The sequence below is a fragment of the Uloborus diversus genome, chromosome 4 (assembly GCF_026930045.1).
Source record: "Uloborus diversus isolate 005 chromosome 4, Udiv.v.3.1, whole genome shotgun sequence".
Taxonomy (NCBI): Eukaryota; Metazoa; Arthropoda; class Arachnida; order Araneae; family Uloboridae; genus Uloborus; species Uloborus diversus.
Window position 1 is genome coordinate 72,449,353 of NC_072734.1, and position 21,315 is coordinate 72,470,667.

The window sequence follows — 21,315 nt, forward strand, 5'->3', positions numbered from 1 at the left end:
AATATGCTTCGTTTCAGTTTAAGAAAGGAATTTATAGAAAATAGTTGCTCATACGCACAGCTAAACTAATGCCTGAAAAAAGATAATTAAGGCTTTCTTTTACAAACAATTGGTTGGTTCGTTCTATTATCGTTAATGGCTCATGAGTCTTGCTAATCTGCTTCGAAAAAATAAGAAGAAAACTTCATTATCGAAAAGCATTCAGCTGCAAAAACTTTTCCCCCTGAAAAATTCGGGCTCAGGTGTGACAAACAGAAATGTAAACTCTCCTGTTTCAACCAGTCCTTCTCATGTTCAATAGTCAGTTTAAAAATTCGTGCTTATATAACGTCAAACTAGAATTGTTTTTATATTTTGGCCAGACTAAGCTTTCAACGGACTCAGACATCTGCAAACACAACAGGACGGGAAAAGAAACCAATCCATGAATATTCCTTTGCAATCGTCGTCTGGGTCATAAGCTAGAAGTCGATGCCATTTGTATTTCTGCTCGCAGTTGCATTCACCGTTGCATTTCTTCGTTTGGACGGCTCTGCGGGAAAGAAAAAATAATTGTTAAGTTGCAATTGAGAGTAAATGCACGTAATACATTACGTTAGATTGGTAAAAATTTCAGTTTAACATTGAGGAGCAATCGATAAAATAGCTTATTGATATCACGCTATCAAAAGCCTGATATATATTTCTTCAGAAGTCACCATCCATTTTAGGATTTGTTGTTAAAAACCACGTGACACTTTCCAATTTCTTTGAATTTCTAATACAAAACTAACCACACAACCGTGATTTTTGTGTTGAAGTTCATTAGAATTTCAGTCCTATTTTGCAGACAAAAAAGTTTAAAATGAGGTCATTTCCGAAATTTCAAAAGTATCTTTTTCTGAAATAGCATGCTTAAAAACATAGGGTTTAACCATTTTTTTAAGAATTTGACAAAGTTTAATTTTTTTTAACAATTATTTTAATCCGTGCGCAGATTGAAATTCATTCTTTACGTTTCTGCACATGACATCACAAGCGATGAAATCCCATTCACTGATGCCATTAGTGCACAGCGCAAATTATCATAACCTGGCAACGTGGTTGACAGCAAAGCGTAAACATTTAGCGCAGCAATGGAGTAGCACGACAATTTACATCACTTGTGAGGTTATGAAGACTATGCTTTATTTCCAAAATTGGACACTTAAAAAAATTAAATAAAAGATGGATGTTGGGAGAATAAAAGTTTTTTTTCGGTTCCATGTTTTTTTCTTTTATGCTGATTCTACCAATTTCAGTGAATAAAAATAGTACTTTTGACGGGAGGAAACAAACCCCATTCTGTCAAAAACTTCCAAGTGTTTGAAAAATTAACAATCTCCCAAACTTTGTTGTAGGAAAATAAACTATATCGACAATGCCATTGTAGCACAGGTAAAGCTTTGTCCATAATATCGCTTTTTCTTAAGACCATCCAAGAACATAAATTATCTCAAGAAGTTTTCAAAATTTCAATCTAGCAACAAATCCAAGTTTCAACAAAATGTTTCAGTTTGGTTGAAACTTGGTTTGAGTTATTTTAAAATGAAGTCACACTTTTATAACTCGAGAAAAATAAATTTCCGATTCCTTACTTTTTTTCAAAAATACATTTCACGTAAAAGCACAGGCAAAAGATCTTACGTCGTACTAGCATAATAAACTGCCAAATCATGCACAATTACATTTATAAATTGCTAAAAGACATAAACTTCTGAGAGTTGGAAGAATGCATCACGAAGAGATTCAGAAAAAAACAAATTCGGTGCGATCACATTTTTAATTTTATGTCACCTGTTTTTCATTTCCCTTACATCTTAGAGTTGACTCATGCATTATTCTTTACATTTCTAATATATGAGAAACGTTCAAAATATAGTAAAAAGAAATCTTTAAAAATCTTAAAACTGTTTCTAATATGAAACTCTTTGGATTTTTTTCCGTTTTTGAGAATGGTGAAAAAAAATGATCATTTTGCCCTCTCCTCCCCCTCATTCCATCCTGTCAATCTGGACTGCAATCCAATTAGACAACATGTAAATACAGCTCTAGTTCATGCAGTTATAAATAGATATTCTGAGAAATCTATATTGGTGAAAATACTTATGTAATTTCAGTATACATTTTAAAAAGAAATTAAAATTAATGCAGACAATTGCAGAAAACGAAGAGAAAATTGAATAAAAAGCTATTTCAAATATTTGAAGCTTTTTCTTGGTGCTGAGGTCAAATCGCAGACAAAACTAATGATTTTTTTTTTTTTTTTTTTGCCTTCTTGATATTTTAGCTCATCTTATTGCAAAAAGTTAATAAGTAACTCTAGTTTTATACTGTTAATCTGCAGTAACAATGGAAAATTCGTAAAATTTAATTCCTACATTGAACAATTAACTTATTTTTAATCTTTGGCACTTTATAATGCGATCTAGAAAATCTTTTAGAATTATTGAATCTCCACTTGGAATATATCACCATAGAAAGATTCAAAGAAACCTCATTTTGCTTACATCGATTTCTTTTCTAAATTTCTATTCACAGTTTTTTTTTTAATTGTTATCTAACTCACCTTGACTATCGGTAAAAAGAATATTGAAAGAGAACTTGCTTTGGGGTTTGGGGGGGACTAACCAAAAGAAAAGGTAGTCGTAAACAAATTTACATTAAATTTGCATTATTTTTGTAGTAAAAAAAATATATTTTAAGGAACAGCACCCCCCCCCCCCCAGTTACAGCTGTAGCATGTCGTAGAAAACGATACTTAATAAGTTTGAACGAGGGTTGGAGAAACTTTTTTAGAAGTGGGTCAAATTTTGTTAGTAATCTTTTGAAATACTCCCTGCTGGGTCATTAAGTCAGGGGAACTACACTTGGAAGGGGGAGAGAGAACCAATAATTTGAAAGTATTTAAACCGAAAAAATTGGCATTTGATTCTTTTTCCTTTTTTTTCTGCTCTTACTTTTAAAATCGACAGTATGCATTCATTTTCTTATTTAAAAATATTTTCAACCGTCTGTTTGCTTTTTTATTGAATAAAAAAAAGTTTAAAAAGGCAAAGCGTGAATCAGTTAAAAAGCATTCGCGGGTCAGTGTCTGTCCCGCAGGTCATAGGTCCACCACCACTGGTTTAAACTATCAATTTACTTCTAGTTTCGTTCACGATGTTCATACTTTCTTCTCTGTTTCATTGCGAGATGAATCCGATTACCATTCATGTTTAATATCACCGACAAAAATTTCAAAAAGAAAAAAAAGTTCGAGAAAGAGAGAGAGATAAACGAAATGAGATTTTCATTCAACCGCTCGACTCTGATCTCTCATTCATCAAGTACTTATCCAAGATGAGCACTCGTCAGCGAGCTTTTGGAATGTCTTCTGCGGCAACAGTTAGTTCGGAAAAGGCCATGAAAAACGCGTTAAACAACAACAGGCACTTTAACAAAAGGCAAGTCGGCTTTTTTCCGAAAAAAGAAAGAAAAGAAAAGAAAAGTCGGAAAGAGCGAGCGGCACATATAATTGAGCAATTACTGTCCAACCGCACTAGACGCCATGGTTACAAAAACCTATCGTGACTCTCTCCCCCCTCTTTATTTTTTCATTCCTGATATTAAAAAAAATCGGAAAAAAGAAGAGAAGTGAAGCAAGAGAGAAGATGCGCGGAGGCAGACAAAGGAATGTACTCTCGGAGCGGCGGTTCGAGGTCAGGGGTTCGTGCGTGGGTGGTATGGGAACACTGTCCCTGGGTCAAGGGGCCTTGCAGGCGACTGACCCCAAGCGTCGGGTGCCAGCGCTTTTTGCGGGCTCTCCCGAAACGAATTGGCTAATTTCATTTCTGCCTTTTGCGGAATGTCTTTCAATATTTTGCCCATTATTTTTCATGGGCGTTGGACGAACGGGTAACGAGGAAGATTGGATTTCTGGAAAGCGAAAGAAGCAACACTCCATCCCTCCCTCCTCCTCTTGAAAGTGATAAATATCGGTATCGATAAACTTTTCTCTCCGAAATGAAAAACTCCGAAGCTGTCCCTTTGCTTTAAATGTAGCTTAGAATCACTCCAAAACAAAATATTTATGGACGAATTGTTTAATAGTTTAAGGTTTGATAATATTTTACTTTCAAAAAAAAAAAAAAAAACAAGAAGAAGGGCAAAGGTAGCCGAAGTGGCCTGGGCTCCTCCCGAAATAAATTTAAAACTACTCGTTGTAAATAAGGATTTTAATATTTTCAAACTTAAATTTGAAACGTTCCCAAAATTTAGGCTTTGGATCTTCCGGAAATAAATTTCTACAGAAAATATTTGGCAAAATGGAAAAGGGTGTTAAAAAAATGTAGATACATTTCGCAAAATGCGTAAATGATCACTTTTCTAGAAAAAAATATATACATATGAAAAACATTAAAAAATCGAAAATTTTCTGTATCTCCCTTTCAAAAAAAAAAAAATAAATAAATAAAATAAATAAATAAATAAATAATTTGAATTCTGAAATTTTGAATTCAAATTATGTTTTTCGCAATCACGAACTGCGACAGGACCCTACTCATTGGAGTTATTGTTTCTAGAAACGGCTCCAGTCCTCTCAAGCCTGCTCCTCCTCCTGAGCGGTGCATAGGTGTGTGTGTGTGTGTAGGTTTGTGTGTGTGTGTGTGTAGGCTTGTGTGTGTGCGTAGACCTGTGTGTATGCACTTAGGCGTGTGTGAATGTATGTGTGTGAAGTCGTGTGTTTGTATGTGTGTGAGCGTGCGTGTGTGTAGGACATGGACACCTCCGACCAGGAGAAGCGAATAGCTCAGGACCGGGGGACAGCCGCGCCTGCAAAGGACGGCGGGCGGTGGTGCTGGTGCGCCTGGTCCAAGCTGAAAAAGGACCACAACATCAAGGACGGTCAAATGAAAGCAATAAGCAATCGTGATTGCTCAAAAAACAACCCACATTAATAGAATAATTAGCCTTGATGGAATGTTTTCGTTCCAGATTCGTTAAAATAGAGCTTGTTTGAATAAATTTATGCGTCTCACGAAGGGACGGTACGAAGATGTTTTTCAAGAGAAAAAATTGAAGCATAGTTATTACATAGCGCACTCCGGAAAAGAAAGTGATTCAACTCAAAATGTGGGGGGAACGTAATAGCTATTGCTTTAAAACATATTTAATGCTCTTTCGTGCCACAAAACTTTCTTAATTTGAAAACGTCTTCTTTTTTCTTGAGAGGGGGGGGGGGGAGTTAAAAGCAAATATGCTGCCGTGGACAGATATAAGGCAATACCTGCAAATTTTTCTTCTTTCTTTTTACATTTTTGTCATCTATTGCACGTTAGCTTTATTGTACAAGCTTATTGATTTCCGCTAAAAAAAAAAAAGAGCGAAAAAAAGGTTGAATTCCAATTTATCCTTATTGTTAGTACTGAACTGGTACTGCCGTTTACCTGCATATGGCAGTACAGGTGTAAGTCAGTAGTTGTACTTTCAAGATTCCTGTTTAAAAATGAAGATTTGCTATCAGCTTTATTAATATTTACAAAAAAACTTGATTGATGAAGAGCATAGTGTAACTGTGTCGCTGCACTGCACTAACTGTGCACTGTCTACTCTAGAGATAAACAGAGCAATCCCTATTATATGTAGGAGATATAAAAAATAGCAACTTTCAATATATATTGCAAAATTTTTAAACTTAATATAATTACAACTTAAAAGAAGAACATAAGCAGCTGTAAAGTTTCGTAATTTAATTCATAAAAAAAATTGTCTATGTTGCAAAAAAACTTGTGAAATTGTTTTATATATATAAGGCTGAAACTCGGTAATATTATTGATTACGTATAAACATAACGAAAAATATATGTCTACCGCGTCCGAAGCGTTGCCGTGCCGTGTCTACCACCCACGCAAGGTGCGAAAAAATCAGTCAATTTTGACTTAAATATATAAGCCTAAAAATTTTTTTAGTAACTGTATACAATGTATAAAATATAAAAACAAAAGTCTACCAGTTGTGTTACGTTGCAAAGGCATGATAGACGTCACGGAATGTCGACCTCGTACCTCTATGTACCGTTTATCGGGCCGCTAGCGCTCGCTCGAAAAAGTTTGCTTGTCGTCGCGAAATTTCAATAAATAAAGCTGATTTATTTTTTAATAAATAGTTTAAATCCTGTTTTTATTAAAATTTTTAGTCTACCGTGACTAAGAGGTTGCTTAGTCTTTGGTAGACGTTGCTTAAAATATAAGGTAGTTGGAAAAGTATGATTATTTTATCTTTTCATTCTTTATAAATGAAAATTTTTCAATTATTATTATTTTTTTATGATTACAATTTTCTATCATATTTAAATTGATATTCATACTTTTGTTACATTATTCATATATATATATATATATATATATATATATATATATATATATTTAACTTCTTCAAAAATATTTTGAATCACCACCTTTTCAAATACATTTCGTAAATGGGGAAGTAAAGCTGTTTATTCATCTACTGCGAAGAAAGAAGAGGGGAGAGGGGAAGGACACGCCTTATAATAACCTGGAGTCTGGGCCTGAGTAAGGCCCCTATAGTGGAGGAGCCGACGCATCCGCCATTTTGGAGCAAACTTGATCTAGTGCTTCGCGGCGATAGCATTGCTGCTGATGTTTATATTTCTTTAGCATATGTTAAATTGGGTCAACAGATAATAGCCATTTGCAGAACTGAAAAATCTGCCTTACTGCATTTACTGGAAAATAACAGATTTTTTAAAAAATAATAAGCACTTTTCATAATGCACTCAAAAGGACAAAATCACTTTTCTGGGTCAGAAAGGACAATTTAAGAATTCCTGTAGTTTTCAAAAATTTCCAAGAAAATGACACCACAAACGAAGAAAAGTGCGGTTCTAGTCATGTAGAGAATGTTTTACCATTATCTAGCTTTCAATCATAAATTTGAGTGTTGAAACACGCATTTTTTTTTTTTTTTTCTTAATGGGAAAGTTTGGTTTAAAATGACTTGAGCGCACTTTTCTTCGTTTGTGAAATCTTTTTCTTCAAAGAATTAAAAACTACAGGAACACTTAAATTGTCCTTTCTGACCCAGAAAAGTTATTTTGTCCTTTTGAGTGCAATATGAAAAGTGCTTGTTATTTTTTTAAAAAAATCTGTTATTTTAAAGTTTTTCGTTTTCAAACAAAATTTTACTTTAGAATTTGATTTTTTAGCGTTACGTTGTACCTTAAGGTTAAACAAATCATTTAATAAAATTCTGAAGTCTGTAAGTGGTCTAGTTGCAGAGTATACGCAAAAGAATGGTTCACAACATATAAGTAACTTGGGATAAAGATCCTAATACGTCTTTTTACTTAGCCCCGTAATCGATTATTGGCATAGATGCATAGATGAGGATAAAAACCCTAAGAAAGCAACGTCAGTGAATAAATTTCATTCTTGCTCCAGAGAGGACTTGATTCAAAATTTTCATTATGATTATTATTAACATTACATTTGCAAGGCAAGAAAATTTGTAACAATGGATTTTATATTTAAACATTTAATGGAGAAATTACATCAAATTTGCTATTTTCCATCCTAACCGAAATAATGCTGTTACTTCAGAATTTTAAATTTTCAGCCTTAAGTTGTACCTTAAGATTAAGCAAATCATTTAGTAAAATCCAGAAGTCTCTTAGTGATCTAGTTGCTGAAATATAAGCAAAAGCACGCCTCAGATTACTCCATGACAATCAGGCCAAGTGTAATAAAAGTGCTTAAAAAAACATCAATTCTGAACAACCAAAATTTCTCCTCTATGATGGATTCTTTTCATTATATCTAATAAAAGAAATTCCATCATCTTATGCTATGATATTGAGAAAATTATTAAGTATGTTCAGCAGTATTCGTAGTAATTGTTTTCGACACGTACCCCGTTTCCTTCCATAAAAGATAATGAACATATCGTCGCCTCAGAGCAACAGTAAGATATCTTATCCCGGAAATACACTAAGATATCTTACTGTTGTTCTGAGGCGACGATATATTAAGCGGAACTCACAGAGGTCAAAAAATTCAGATAGGAGACTCTGCAACACGTCCCTCTGACTTTTTGAATCAATTAAAAAATATTACTTTTAAAGAAGATTTGCTAGAATATTTACTAAAAACTGGGAACGAGATAACAAAGCGATTTATTTTGAAGATAAATTTGTGTATATTAACTACAAACAGTGTTATAGATTTGAAACCATCAACAGAAAAGTTGTAAAAATAGTAGATCATACTCAATCGTGCCCCAGACCGCGAAGAATCCGACACAAAAATGATTTACCATCTTTGTAATTTTTGAAGAGCTGCAGCCTCCATATGACGTCCACCTACGATGTTCAGATACTGATGTATTAGTTATAATATTGGCTAACATGAAGTTTTTGAATTCTTAAATAAAGGTCTGGATGGAAGTTGGCGTTGGAAAATCATTAAGAGGTATCAATGTCTCTGAACTTTACAAGAATTTAGGAGAAACCGTTTGTTCCACCTTGGTTGCTTTACACGCAATGACTGGTTGCGATCAAAATCCGGCTTTTTTCCGAAAAGGAAAAGTTCGACCTTACGTTCTATTTACAAAGTCGGAAGAATACACAGGAGCGTTAACAAATTTGAGTAAGCCATCGCACAATGTAAAATGCATGTCGCAAATTCGAATACAACTCGAAATTTCGGAAGAGTTGTGCGCCGAATGTACAGACAAAATAAAATGGAAAAAATTAATGATGCAAGAACCATTACGTTTTTAAAAGTTTATAAAAATTTTGAAAAAAGATAAAGTAATTCTCGAAAACGTGAAGAGTTTTGATCCGTCATCCTTAACCCTATGTTAGTCTGAACTTCGTGAACATTTCCTCAGAACAGCTTGCATTTCGCAAATTTGGACAAATTCTCATTTAAAAAATCTGACAAGCTTATCACCTCTTGATTGTGGGTGGAAAATTGAGGACAACTGAAAAGTTTTTAAATGGTTTACTGAAAACAATTACCGCAAGCAATAAAAGATGTTACATTCGAAGCACAGCCTTCTGCCTCAGGTAATCATTTTTTTTTTCAACCAGACTTGGCTTTTAATAAAAATTCTTTCTTTTTTTATCAATTGTTTTCTATTACAGATATTGATGATTTTACCGAGACAGCTAATAATAGTACCGACATTCACAGTGATGATGATTATTGAACTGACAATGATGCTAAGTTGCGCGTAAGACATTTTGAATATAAATTCAGCAACGAAAGCGAAAACGAAAATTATTTGGGCGAGTCAGATGTGAGCGGCGATGCACCTGATGAATAGTTCGTTTAAATAAAATTATGTTCCTTGCTACAGTTTTATAGGTTACAAGTGGTAACCGCACGGCTTTGCCCGTAATAGAAAAATTAAAAGGTCTTTTGGTTCGCCTGTATATTTACAAAGAATGTATGGTGAATTTTCTCGCCAGTTGGCTTGTACCCATGTTACAGTTCCACGTTATGATAATTTCGTATCTCGCCAATTGGCTTGTGCCCATGTTACGGTTCCACGTTATGATAATTTCGTAATTTACTCGTCCATCTTATGATAATTTTGTTCTTAAAATTGGAATAGAAAAAGAATCACATCGAATTTTCGAAAAATCGCTTCGAGGTGCACATTCCCATGCTACAAACTAACTTTGTGCCAAATTTCATGAAAATCGGCCGAACGGTCTAGGCACTATGCGCGCCACAAGAGATCCAGACATCCTCCGGACATCCAGACAGAGAGACTTTCAGCTTTATTATTAGTAAAGATTAATTAATATGTAAAGAACTGTTTATTTGATTATTTTTAATTATTTATTGTTATGTAAGATCGATGCAAAAAATTTTATTTCATAAGTACTTGATCATAAAAAATAAATAAATAAAAGAGGCATAATTTAAAAGGTCAAGACATTATTAATGAAAAATAAACTTCACTATAATTTTGTACATAATTTTAATTTTAATAAAATATTTTTTAATTTCGTTTCAATGTTAAAATTATTTTTTTTAATATGCTTAAATCATTCATACTTTTCCAACTACTTTATAATTTAAGCAACGTCTACCAAAGACTAAGCAACCTCTTAGTCACGGTAGACTAAAAATTTTAATAAAAACAGGATTTAAACTATTTATTAAAAAATAAATCAGCTTTATTTATTGAAATTTCGCGACGACAAGCAAACTTTTTCGAGCGAGCGCTAGCGGCCCGATAAACGGTACATAGAGGTACGAGGTCGACATTCCGTGGCGTCTATCATGCCTTTGCAACATAACACAACTGGTAGACTTTTGTTTTTATATTTTATACATTGTAAACAGTTACTAAAAAAAATTTTAGGCTTATATATTTAAGTCAAAATTGACTGATTTTTTCGCACCTTGCGTGGGTGGTAGACACGGCACGGCAACGCTTCGGACGCGGTAGACTTATATTTTTCGTTATGTTTATGCGTAATCAATAATATTACCGAGTTTCAGCCTTATATATATAAGACAATTTCACAAGTTTTTGCAACATATTGCAAAATTTTTTATTAATTATTGCAACGATAACTTTTTGGTAGACTCGCGTTTTCTTCTTTTAAGTAAACTAATCTAATATTTAAAAAAATTCTGGCTTTATATTAATAATGTATTAAAAACTGTCGCTATCTCCCCTATTATATGTAATACCAACATAAAAAATAGCAATCTTTCAACTAATTATTGCAAACACGTTGAAAGACTTAATATAAATTACAACACTGTTGCGAGCATAATGCAGCTGTAAATATTTCGTAATTTAACTTCAGTACATCCATTAGTCTCCATTAAATTAGGTAGATATATTCTTGGTAAAGAGTGAAATACATCTGGTGAGATTTCTGCGGTGCCCCGAACCTATGCAGAAAAGACTGTTTTACAGAAAGCTCGATGCTGATATGGGGTTCTACGGGAGTCAGGCCTAATATCACCGAACGGATACAGGATTTTACACCTCGCTTTCCAAAGTTTTCCAAAAATCTATCCAAAAATCCAAAAATCATTACAAGTTTTAAATTGATTTAATAGCATCTTCATTGAGTATTTTCTTGTTGATTGGCAACTACAGAGTTTCACTTTGTTCTTATAGTATTTTTGAAGATTAAAATGAGTAGTATCTTGCAAATGGCATTTAAGGATTAATAAATCGAAGAACAGAGAAAATCCTTTCTCATTTTCTGAACATTCAGAAAGATTTTCTTCGTTTGGAGAGGAAAGAGAGCGAGAACGATTCACAGAACTAAGTCTTTAGTTCATTGCGCACGTGAACCCCCCAGTCGATCACCTTCGGGCTAAAGAAGCGAGCGATAAAATGCCGCAGATTCTCAGACGCATTCAATATACTTTAAGAAGTACATCATAAAACATATTTCTCAATGCGGTTCGCTAACAAAGACCACGACCTACGACCTAATCTGATTAACAACGCCGCAAAAACTCACCGTTCGTGCACACACCCACGTCCTCGGTAGCTTTGCCCCGAGTAGTACGTACACCTACGGCAGTAAACTTGCAAATGGTTAAGAACTTAAGAAATTTTTTTATCCCGTCCTCTATTTATTTATTTTTTCCCGTATTGTCGGCAAGTTACGGCTTACGCAGCATTATCTATTTTCTTTCTTTCTCTGGCCTTCCGATTGTAGCCCTGGTCGCTAGGAGGGGGCCACACCTTTTGGCCGCAATAATAATTGAATGCATACCCTCGGGACATTGCCAATCTCTTATCGTTTGCCATTAGCCGATGTCTTTCGCCTGGCGAGGGGTTGACAACAAATAATGCTAAGTTTGAAACTGCAAGCAAATTCACAGAAATATCATCTTGGATTTGAGAAATTAATTGGCATGTCCAAAGCCTTATAGCAGAGATTCTGTAAGTATTTACCGCAGCACCCTGGGTACTTCAGAGAGAGACGAGATTTGCCGCCGAGGATTTTCAATATCAATATGTACTGTGTAATAGGAATAGACTAGGGTGTCGGGAGACATTTTGAATTCTTCAAAGGGTGCCTTGAGTCGGAGAAGTTTGGGAACCAATGTCTTATAAGATATATCTGTTCAGTTTAGCCGTACCTTAAGATAAATATATATTTGCTTTTTGGAAAGGGTTCAAAGGACGATGACTAGGTTGGCAAATGGACTTTCAGATTACTATTATTGTTTGAGGCTTAAAATGCTTACTATACTTATTTTGAGCAACAAAGATTTAGAAGGAGCATGATCCAGTTGCTAAAATTTATTAAAATGGAGGATGTTCATGGAATAAACTTCTGCACTGAAGTTAGAGTCATGGAATCTTTGTTTTAAGCTTTTTAAATCCAAGCTAATCTTAATTAGGTAAAAGTACTTCCTGAACAGGGCTGAAGGCATTTTGAATAGCTTACCGAAAGCAACTGTTACTTGCAATGGAGTGAGTAATTTTAAGAGGACTCTTGATTTTTATGACAGATGAACCTATTCACTAGGATCGGCTTCGCGTGGTTCAGAGTTTTACTTTTTCGTTACTAGAAGAATATTTACTCTCAAGCAAATTCTTAAACGTGATTAAATGAAAAAAAAAATATGTTCATAACTTTACCCGAATACATTACGGCGTATCTTAAATCTAGGACTTAGATGAACCAGATTTCTATCAATGCACGGGATGACATCAGGTGACACTAAGGTTCTAGTACTTTGCCCATCAATGCAATTTTCTCAGAATGAGCTTTTGCTCCATCTTCATCACCTTCTATCGAGCGAATTTAAGATTAATTGAATTCTGGTGACTGCCTTCTAGTACAGAATAAGAGTAGTTTTGCGAATTTTGCACTTGAAATGTATTTACTCGTAAAAGTGGAATTACTATCGTTCTGAACCTTGTTGCAATAGCATTTGAAACTGATGTTTTTCTGTTAGAAGTCAGTGTTTGGAACTGGCTTGTTGACACTTGTGATCAAGGATTGCTTTTGAATTTCTTCACCATTCCTAAGAAATTGTCATTTCTAAGGGTTAAAATTTTACCGATGTTTGAATGTTTCTCTTGACGAAAAAAAGACTCTCAGTGAAATATGAATAAGACTTTTTAGAAGTTGTGCCATATGAATTTATGTCCGCATTTGCGCCCTTCTGGGAAAGTAGCTCCTTACATATGTCGGACTCTTCAGAGAGGCTAAGGGATAGACTAAATATTCATCCATCATTGAAATTTCGTCAAATTACCATCATTCGTAGTTAAATTTTATGATTCTTATGTTAAAGTCTAATTAAAATAATTAAATATTTAACATTCTAACCTCTGAGTCTGGGGTCAAAAATTGTGTTCTTCAATATGATTAAAAGATAGACCCGATTTTTGTGAGCTATAGAGCTAGTGAAATGACTTTACTACTGTTCCTTACAAATGCTGAGATAGTAACTGTCTAGAAGACGCATTCTAAAGTGCATTACACGTGCGAATAATAATTTCACCTCAATTTGGGATTTTACTGTTTTGCAATTATTTTGTCGATTAATGTGGTTAACTACTGAGAGTTTCTGATCAAGAACAAGTTATTATTAAATGCAGTCTATTTTTTTTTTTTTTTTTTTTTTGCCGTTGAAAGTCGTGCACAATCACTTCATTCATCGCTGATTTGAAGATATCAAATCAATTCAGAATTTCTATAAAATATAAACTGAAACTTATGGATTTAAAAAGTTTTATAGCAGCATATGATACACGGTTTTTTCCATTTTTTCTCCCATGGGTAAAATTTTGGGTCTAATGGTATTTTTTGTAAGGAATTTCATGTTCAAAAATAGTTATATTACAGTGTAAACTTCAGTAAACGTGAATGCATGAAAAATAAAAAAAGGAATTGATTTCTCCACTTTCTACTCAAAGGAAGAACAAAAAGGTTCTATATTGGTGTTGTTAAAAGTAAAATTGAAAATGTAGATTTATGCACGAAGAATTGTCTATTACTTTCATAGCATCAACATACCTGAGAAACAACAAAGAACTTACTGCTGACGTAAGTTGTAGTTTCATGCTTCCCCAAGTCAAACTTTTTACTCTTTCTTATTTTCAAGGAATCGGTACCATCTCAGCCAAAATAAATTTGTATGGGCTTTTTTCTTCAGTCCGATCATGTTCAGTACTTTATCCAAATTGTTTGAATTGCTTTGAAGAAGTGCCAAGGTGATGCTCTCTAATATGTGAATGCTCCCCAACTCCGGTGACGTATGCTCTATGGCCAAAATATGGCATGCCGGTCTTCACTCGGAACACGTGACAACCACCTACCGCGCTAACTAAGCTCCATTCCATTCATCCCCCACCCTCGACATAAAAGCGCAAGGGCCTGTCATCGCCGAAAAAGTTCTGTCTGGAATGTAAACATTCTAGAGGGGACTGACACCCCCCTTTTTTAACTTAAGAATGGATGTACATCACCATTTGATGGCTGCTGTCTCTTTCATCGTACGTAACTGGTACTCAGTTTTTTTTTTTTTTTTTTTTGAAAAGCGTTTTTAAGCTAAGTTGAGGTATGGAATTTTTGACTCTCAGAAATTGCCAACATCGTTACATTTTTTTCTTATTTTTCTGGTGGCCGTTATGGGTTTCTTTAGAAAGGCTGACAAGATCGGCAGGAGGATAGTTCACGCAGGTGAAGCAATCAGCGCAGCATCTTTTCAATTGGCATCGGTTAATTGGTGCACTTACTTAACTGGAGTACTGTTTTGTCTGAAAAAGTCTATGTAACTAACAGTGATAAATCAAAAATTCAGTACACAATTTTTAGAAAGTTGTTACTTTTGTCAGAGGGTTAAAGTTACCACACTTATACTTTTCCTCACTGTGTCCACCAATACGTTTGCTACGAATTTTGAAATCAATGCCGCTTCAACTACTTCACTTCCCGCGCTCGGATTTGTTTGCAAGTTGGTCTACGACCTTAAGGGGAGTCAGTACCCTAAATACGTTTAAAAATTCGATTATTTTTATTTTTATATATTTTGAAACTCCATTTCAATGCCTTTTTAATGATACAAACTTTGATCGAGCTCATATTGGAAGTAAGTAAAAATAAGCTTAGAAAAAAATTTTAACCTATTTTGATGAGGTATGGTTCTCCCCTTTAAATTGCAATATCGTCAAATGGTATTTTTGAAACTAAATGTTCCTTTTTCTCAGAAACTAAATTGTATTAGGCTTTGAAATTTTTGCCACCCATTTCATACATCTAATTGCATATACTGAAGTAAAATTTATCTCATATTCAAAAAATGTTTTTTTTATAGAGCTGATTTCGTGTTGCAAAATGGCATGTTTTGAAAAAATTACAGTGACTTACACATTAGAATGTTAAAAAAAAAAAAAAAAAACTAAGCTTTCTGTAAAAATTTAATTCTGTATAGAGAAAAGAATCTGCTTAAGGTAAAGAAAAAATTTCATAATTTTATCTTTAATAGATTTTTTAGAAAAAGGTACATGAACATGTGCAAATTAACATTGACGGTATATGGGGTACTGACTCCCTTTAAGCATAGTAACAGTTAATTTCATTATCAACAGTTCAATTATCAAATTCATTAATTAACCACTGGAAATTATTTTTCTTTCCTTCAATTTTTAACGAAGTTTTTCTATAAATTTAAAAAATGTGAAAGGAAGAAAATCGCTCCTTTAAAGTTATAAACCATTCAAAAGTTCTGATTTTTGTGCAAAAGATTAAATTTGTTTAAAGTTTCTAAGTTAAATATACTGGGAATACCTGGTAACACGGTTATTATTTATCCTCATATGAATAATAGCCGATGATCGAGTCACCCGCGTGTTTCAACAATGAAACTCGCGCCACGGCATGATAATTTGATAATATGTTTTGGTAATGTTTAATATGCAGGGAAAGGCTTTATCGTAACAAGGCTGAACTCGATCTGGCCTATTAACAGTTTTACTGGTAATACTGTGTCATTTCAGGGGAATGAAGAAACGAAAAAATAGTCAACAATAAACGCTATCTACTGTAGTTTAGGGTTACTCCACTGGAGTTAGGGTTACAATTTCAACTATCAAAATATCACCAAACAGGCAATGGCTTCGTTCAAATGTAGAAACAATTTTTATCCGTCATACCTTGAAGGGCGACTTCCTAGCATGAAGATATTTACAATTTCAGTGATAAAATGGTAAAAGAATGAAATGTAGTGAAAATATAAATAAAATAAAAAAGACGTAAAAATTGAATAATAAGTTTCCATAGATAAAAATAGCGTTAGGGCTCAGGAAAGTGCAATTTAAACAAAAGCAGTAACTTGACACAGTTTGATTTCCCCTTTGAAGTTTTTAAGAGTTAGAAAGAAGTTTATGATTCTTAATGGCATTTAAACAACGGCGAGTGCAAAACTCTGTCGAAAAATAAAATAAGATAAACTGATACAGAACCAGAAAAAGAAATGTTTTAACTGTTATTAACATATTACGTCATTGCTTTAATTGTGAAACACTAAACTATTAGCATATTAGTTGATCAACTTCTAAGAAAATTGATCATTTTACATGCACATCATGGCCATAACATCGCCTTCAAAACGCTATACAAAATCTTCAGAGATAAGCCAGGCACGTTGATGGATATCAACCGGTTAAGTATTAAAAGGGGCTAAAATTAGCCCTTTAAAAAGTGGAATTTTTGAGCGAGCTCAATTCAATAGTCTAAAGTTTTGAAATTGCAAATTTAATTTCCGAGGTTGTATGCATCTAAAGCTTACAATAAAATGTGGTACAAAAATTTCATTTATAAGGACCTAATATTTTTAAACATGTTTAGTGAAAAAAAAAGGAAGCAATTCTTAAAATTAGTAAAAAAAAATTATTTCCTCTCGAAAACAATTTTTCCTTTATCCATAAATCCAACTAATTTTTTAAAAAGATGTACAAATGTACTGTTTCTTAGTTATTCACAAGGAAAAAAAGTGATAAGTTAAATACAATTGAAATTGATTCTGTGTTTTGCTATTTTTTTTAAAATGGTCAATTTTGATCAGTGCTGAATTTTAAAAGGCTGTAAACTGAAGTAACAAAAACATTTCTTTTAAAATCATTTTGGGATATTTTATGTGTTCGTTAGCTGTAGGTGTAACTATTATAATTTTTTAAATAAAATCTGTGATGGTTATGTGACACTTTTCAGAGCTGCCCACCTGATATGAAATGAGATGACTTTCGAACAAACAAACAAAATAATAAACAAACCCACATATTTGTGGAGAAGATATATACATAGAACGTTTAGGATCATACTAGTTTATTATTTTTCAAATTTTCTTGTAAATCTTATTTATCTTTCAATGAGGAGTTTCTTTGCTTTGTTTACGTTTTTATTTTCTGTAAATTTGGAGTTCTTAGTTTCAGTTTTGTGCCTGAGAAGCGTGTATATAGTGCTGTCAATTTATTTTGAGAAACAAAAAGCAGAAGACTTATATTTTAACCTTTCCAACAGGATATCCAGCATTAAGCCATCCGTAGCTCCTTCTAAAGTCAAATATAGTGCGAAATCTGAACTTCTGCAACGTTAACCTAAATGTAAAATTTGTTAATGTTATCATCTTCCCCGATTAACTGGATTTTGAATGCTCTGCCTTCCTTTTGTTTCTTCTTAGACATGCTAAAAGACACTCTGCTATACTGAAAATGTAATATTATAAAACAAAAAAGAAACTAATTTTTAGTAAATAATTACGAAATCAATTGGAAGGAAAGGGTTACGTATGTTATACAGATGCGAAACTATTTTTAACAGGTTAGAAACACTTAAGGAACTAATGTACACTAGAAACGGTATTTACAAATTTGGAAAATTATACAGGAAGGAGAAAGTTATCTATATCACATAACGATATCTGTAGGTATCACATAATAAGAAACTGACTTTTTTTTTAAACAAATGATTAAAAAAAAAACAGTAATGTTAATTACATACACACTAGGTTGAACACTAGGTGTCGCCACATAGGTGCAGCATATATAATAAAAATAAATTTTGTGATGCAATGAAGCTTTTAATTCCTACACAATTGTTTTTCCTTCATGCACCCCTTCCACATCTCTAGTGGTAAAATTTTGAATTAGTGTTTTCTTATTGATAGGTTTTGTCCCTAAAGCCGATATGACGACACATGAATCACAATATTTGTCCTCACAGGCTAAATTAAACTAAAACCACTCTATAATTTGTGTAGCCATAAAATAAAAAATGAAGAATACTTAAACTGGAAGCAAATGAGAAAAGTAGAGATATATATATATATATATATATATATATATATATATATATATATATATATATATATATATATATATATATATATATATATATATATATATATATATAGGAAAAAATCGCATTCTAACAAGTCTTTGCTCATAAACCATCGAAAAGCACAGACAGGTCCATCATTACAAAATTTTGCGGAGGAGTTGAAAAGGGCATGAATTACATATATATAGTAATTAGTACTATATATAGTACTATATTTAATTATAGGGTTTATTCATATTTAATTATATTTACTTATAGTAATTAGTACTATATTAGTACTATATATAGTTTCTACATTTATATAGTAGCTTACTCAGTATGTTCTACATAAAAGTACAAATCCATAAAGATACATGGAAAGAAAAAAATTGTGCTATGTTGCACCAAACTATGGTGCTAATTTACTAGCTACAAAAAAGCGAGTAGAATTTTGCATTACTTTGATCCAACGTGCGCAAAAAAGCACCAAAACGTGCTTATGTTGTTCTAAAATGCGCTAAAATCAATGCACCATACTTTGGAGCCAATAAATTTGCATCATCATTTAGTGCAATATGCGACAGTTATTTTTTTTTACAGTGTGCAACTACAGTGTAACACGAGAGATTTTCCCCTGTCCCCCTAAGCGACAGGTATGAGCTCAGTAAAAAGCCCTTCAAGATAATTATTTATCAAATCCGGCAGTTTTTACAACTCAATGATGTGCTTCAATTTGATGAGATGCGATCAACAAGGAATCTGAAACGGGACGCATTTTTCGTTGAAAAACGATGTTTTAGCTTATCTTCAATACAGCTTAATCAAGAAAGTGTCCGATGGGAAAGGCCGGGACCTGAACGCCTCCCCCCGCACCCCAAACAAAGCAAGGGAGCTTAAATCGAGTCAGACAACCATAAATGTCCAAACATGGGTCACCGTAATTGGCGTAAGCGGTAGGGAAGACTCTAACGGAAGGCAAGAGAGAAATATTCATCTCGGATTTCCGTATATCAGTTCAAGAAGGACAGAAAGGTACATTTAATATAATGGGAGGGGATGGGGAGGATTTTTGTGGGATTCTTACTTGTCCCAATAATCGTCCCAGTGGGAAATCTCGGTACTCAATTTCTCTGCTGATGACCCAGAGATAAGCAAAGCTGGATTCTTGGGAAGTTTAGATGCAATCGGCAGGACAGGAAAAGAGATGGGGGAAAATCATTTCTTGGTCTTGGTACATGAATGCAATTCTTATGGCGATTAACGTAAAACTCAAGAATTATGTTTCTGTTATCTGATCTTTTAAAACTATCGTGTGACTTGAGCTTTGCTGTATTTTATAGATTCTTCTTGGATATAATTTTAACACGAAAAAAATAAATGAAAAATAAATAAATAAATAAGCAACTAAAATGATTGAAAAGTATTTATGGTAGAATAAAGAATTATGGGATATTGTGCAAGTTAAAGAATCCATTTGCTAGCGTAAACCGATTCGTAAAAATTTTATATTAAAGCCTAAATTATACATTTAGTTTTCAACATACTTAAATATTCAGTATGTTTACTTAAACATTGCAATTTATAATAATATAGAAGCAAAAGTACAGCTTTTATATTATTTTAAGCTTTAAAAACTCAACTTCAGTGGTAGCAAACAGTTTGGTGGCTCGTGTCAAGACTAGTTTTTCAGATAAAAACAGCATCACAAAATTTGTATTTGAGTGTTGCTGCAAAGGTAACTCTTGTCTAGATATAGGGAATCTCCAGTATATCATAAAACGTGAATTAAAATACAATTTTTGGATGGATCGTTTTTCTCACCCAGTTTTTATAAATAAGAGGATGTTAATATTTAAGATCATAGAAAAGAATGCAATTGACTCTAAGCTAAGTAAATATGAACTGCCCATACATTTTTCTGATACTGATCTATGCTGCAATAGATATCATTTTCTCCATCACTAAAAACTACAGATCAAAGAATGACTTAAGAAATAAGGACATATATCATACTTTCTTATCATTTATTTAACTGACAATATCCCCCTTGATAAGAAAAAAGGTCCTTCCCTCTTAAAAAACTCTTCTACCCATTTACTGACGCGTCTTTCGGTATTTCTAAATTAAAAGAAAGAAGAGAAAAAATAATAGTGCTGTCAATGAGTCATATTTATATTTCAAAGTTAAAAATTTATTTTTCGTCTTATTTACATCCTTGCGAATGACTTAAAATAAAAATTTTGCGACAGGGAAATTAGTTATAAACTAAATGAAGAGTTTAAAAAGTTTACATGTGATTATTATTTTTTCTTTTTGGAAATTAAGTAAGTGAAGTGTTGAAACCAACTGTAATTTTAAAATGTTTCCCCCTTTCTTTTTCCTTTCAGATGATCATGCGTCTGATATAAGATCAAGACGTAAGTAAAAGTACTTTTTTTCTGATTCTGAAAATTATTATATATTTTTTTCATATTATTATCTACTAAAATGTACCATTATAAATTTAGTTTTCATCGTTAAATTGCAAAGTTATATATTCCAGCCTGAATCCTGAATTTCATATTTATTTCAGTTAAAGTTGTTCTAAATTTTTGTCTGCATTTCTAACGAATTACTAAATTTTTTTCAATTTGCAACTCCAGGGCTCGAATACGCTACCTTGCGATGATTAACAATACTACCGAAAGAGGTAGAACATTCCATTCCACGTGTTTTCTTTGGAGTAAATTACAGGCTTCAGACAATTTATGGTGCAATGTAATTACAGAAGAATAAAAAAGAAAGCTTCCCACAAACACGATGAAAAATTACTGTCATTTACTAAACAACAAAGCAAGTTATAAGTTACGGCATTTGTTTGCTTTACCTTTTTCATCCGCCATTAGACAGTGACTTCAGCGCCCCCTATAGTTTGTTGGAGTTGCGAATTGTATGGGCTATTAAATACTGCTAAGAGCTAGAATTGCAATTT

The 21,315-nt window shown here is 33.2% G+C and overlaps 1 protein-coding gene across 1 annotated transcript in view; it reads right to left on the bottom strand.

The window, feature by feature from the left end:
• Positions 1–363: 363 nt before the first annotated feature.
• LOC129220633 (protein spaetzle 3-like) overlaps positions 364–21,315 on the bottom strand; it is a 58,923-nt gene continuing 37,971 nt past the window's right edge. Inside the window, exon 8 of the mRNA XM_054855063.1 lies at positions 364–532. Coding sequence (XP_054711038.1) covers positions 364–532 — 169 coding nt within the window. The remainder of the gene's footprint in view (positions 533–21,315) is intronic.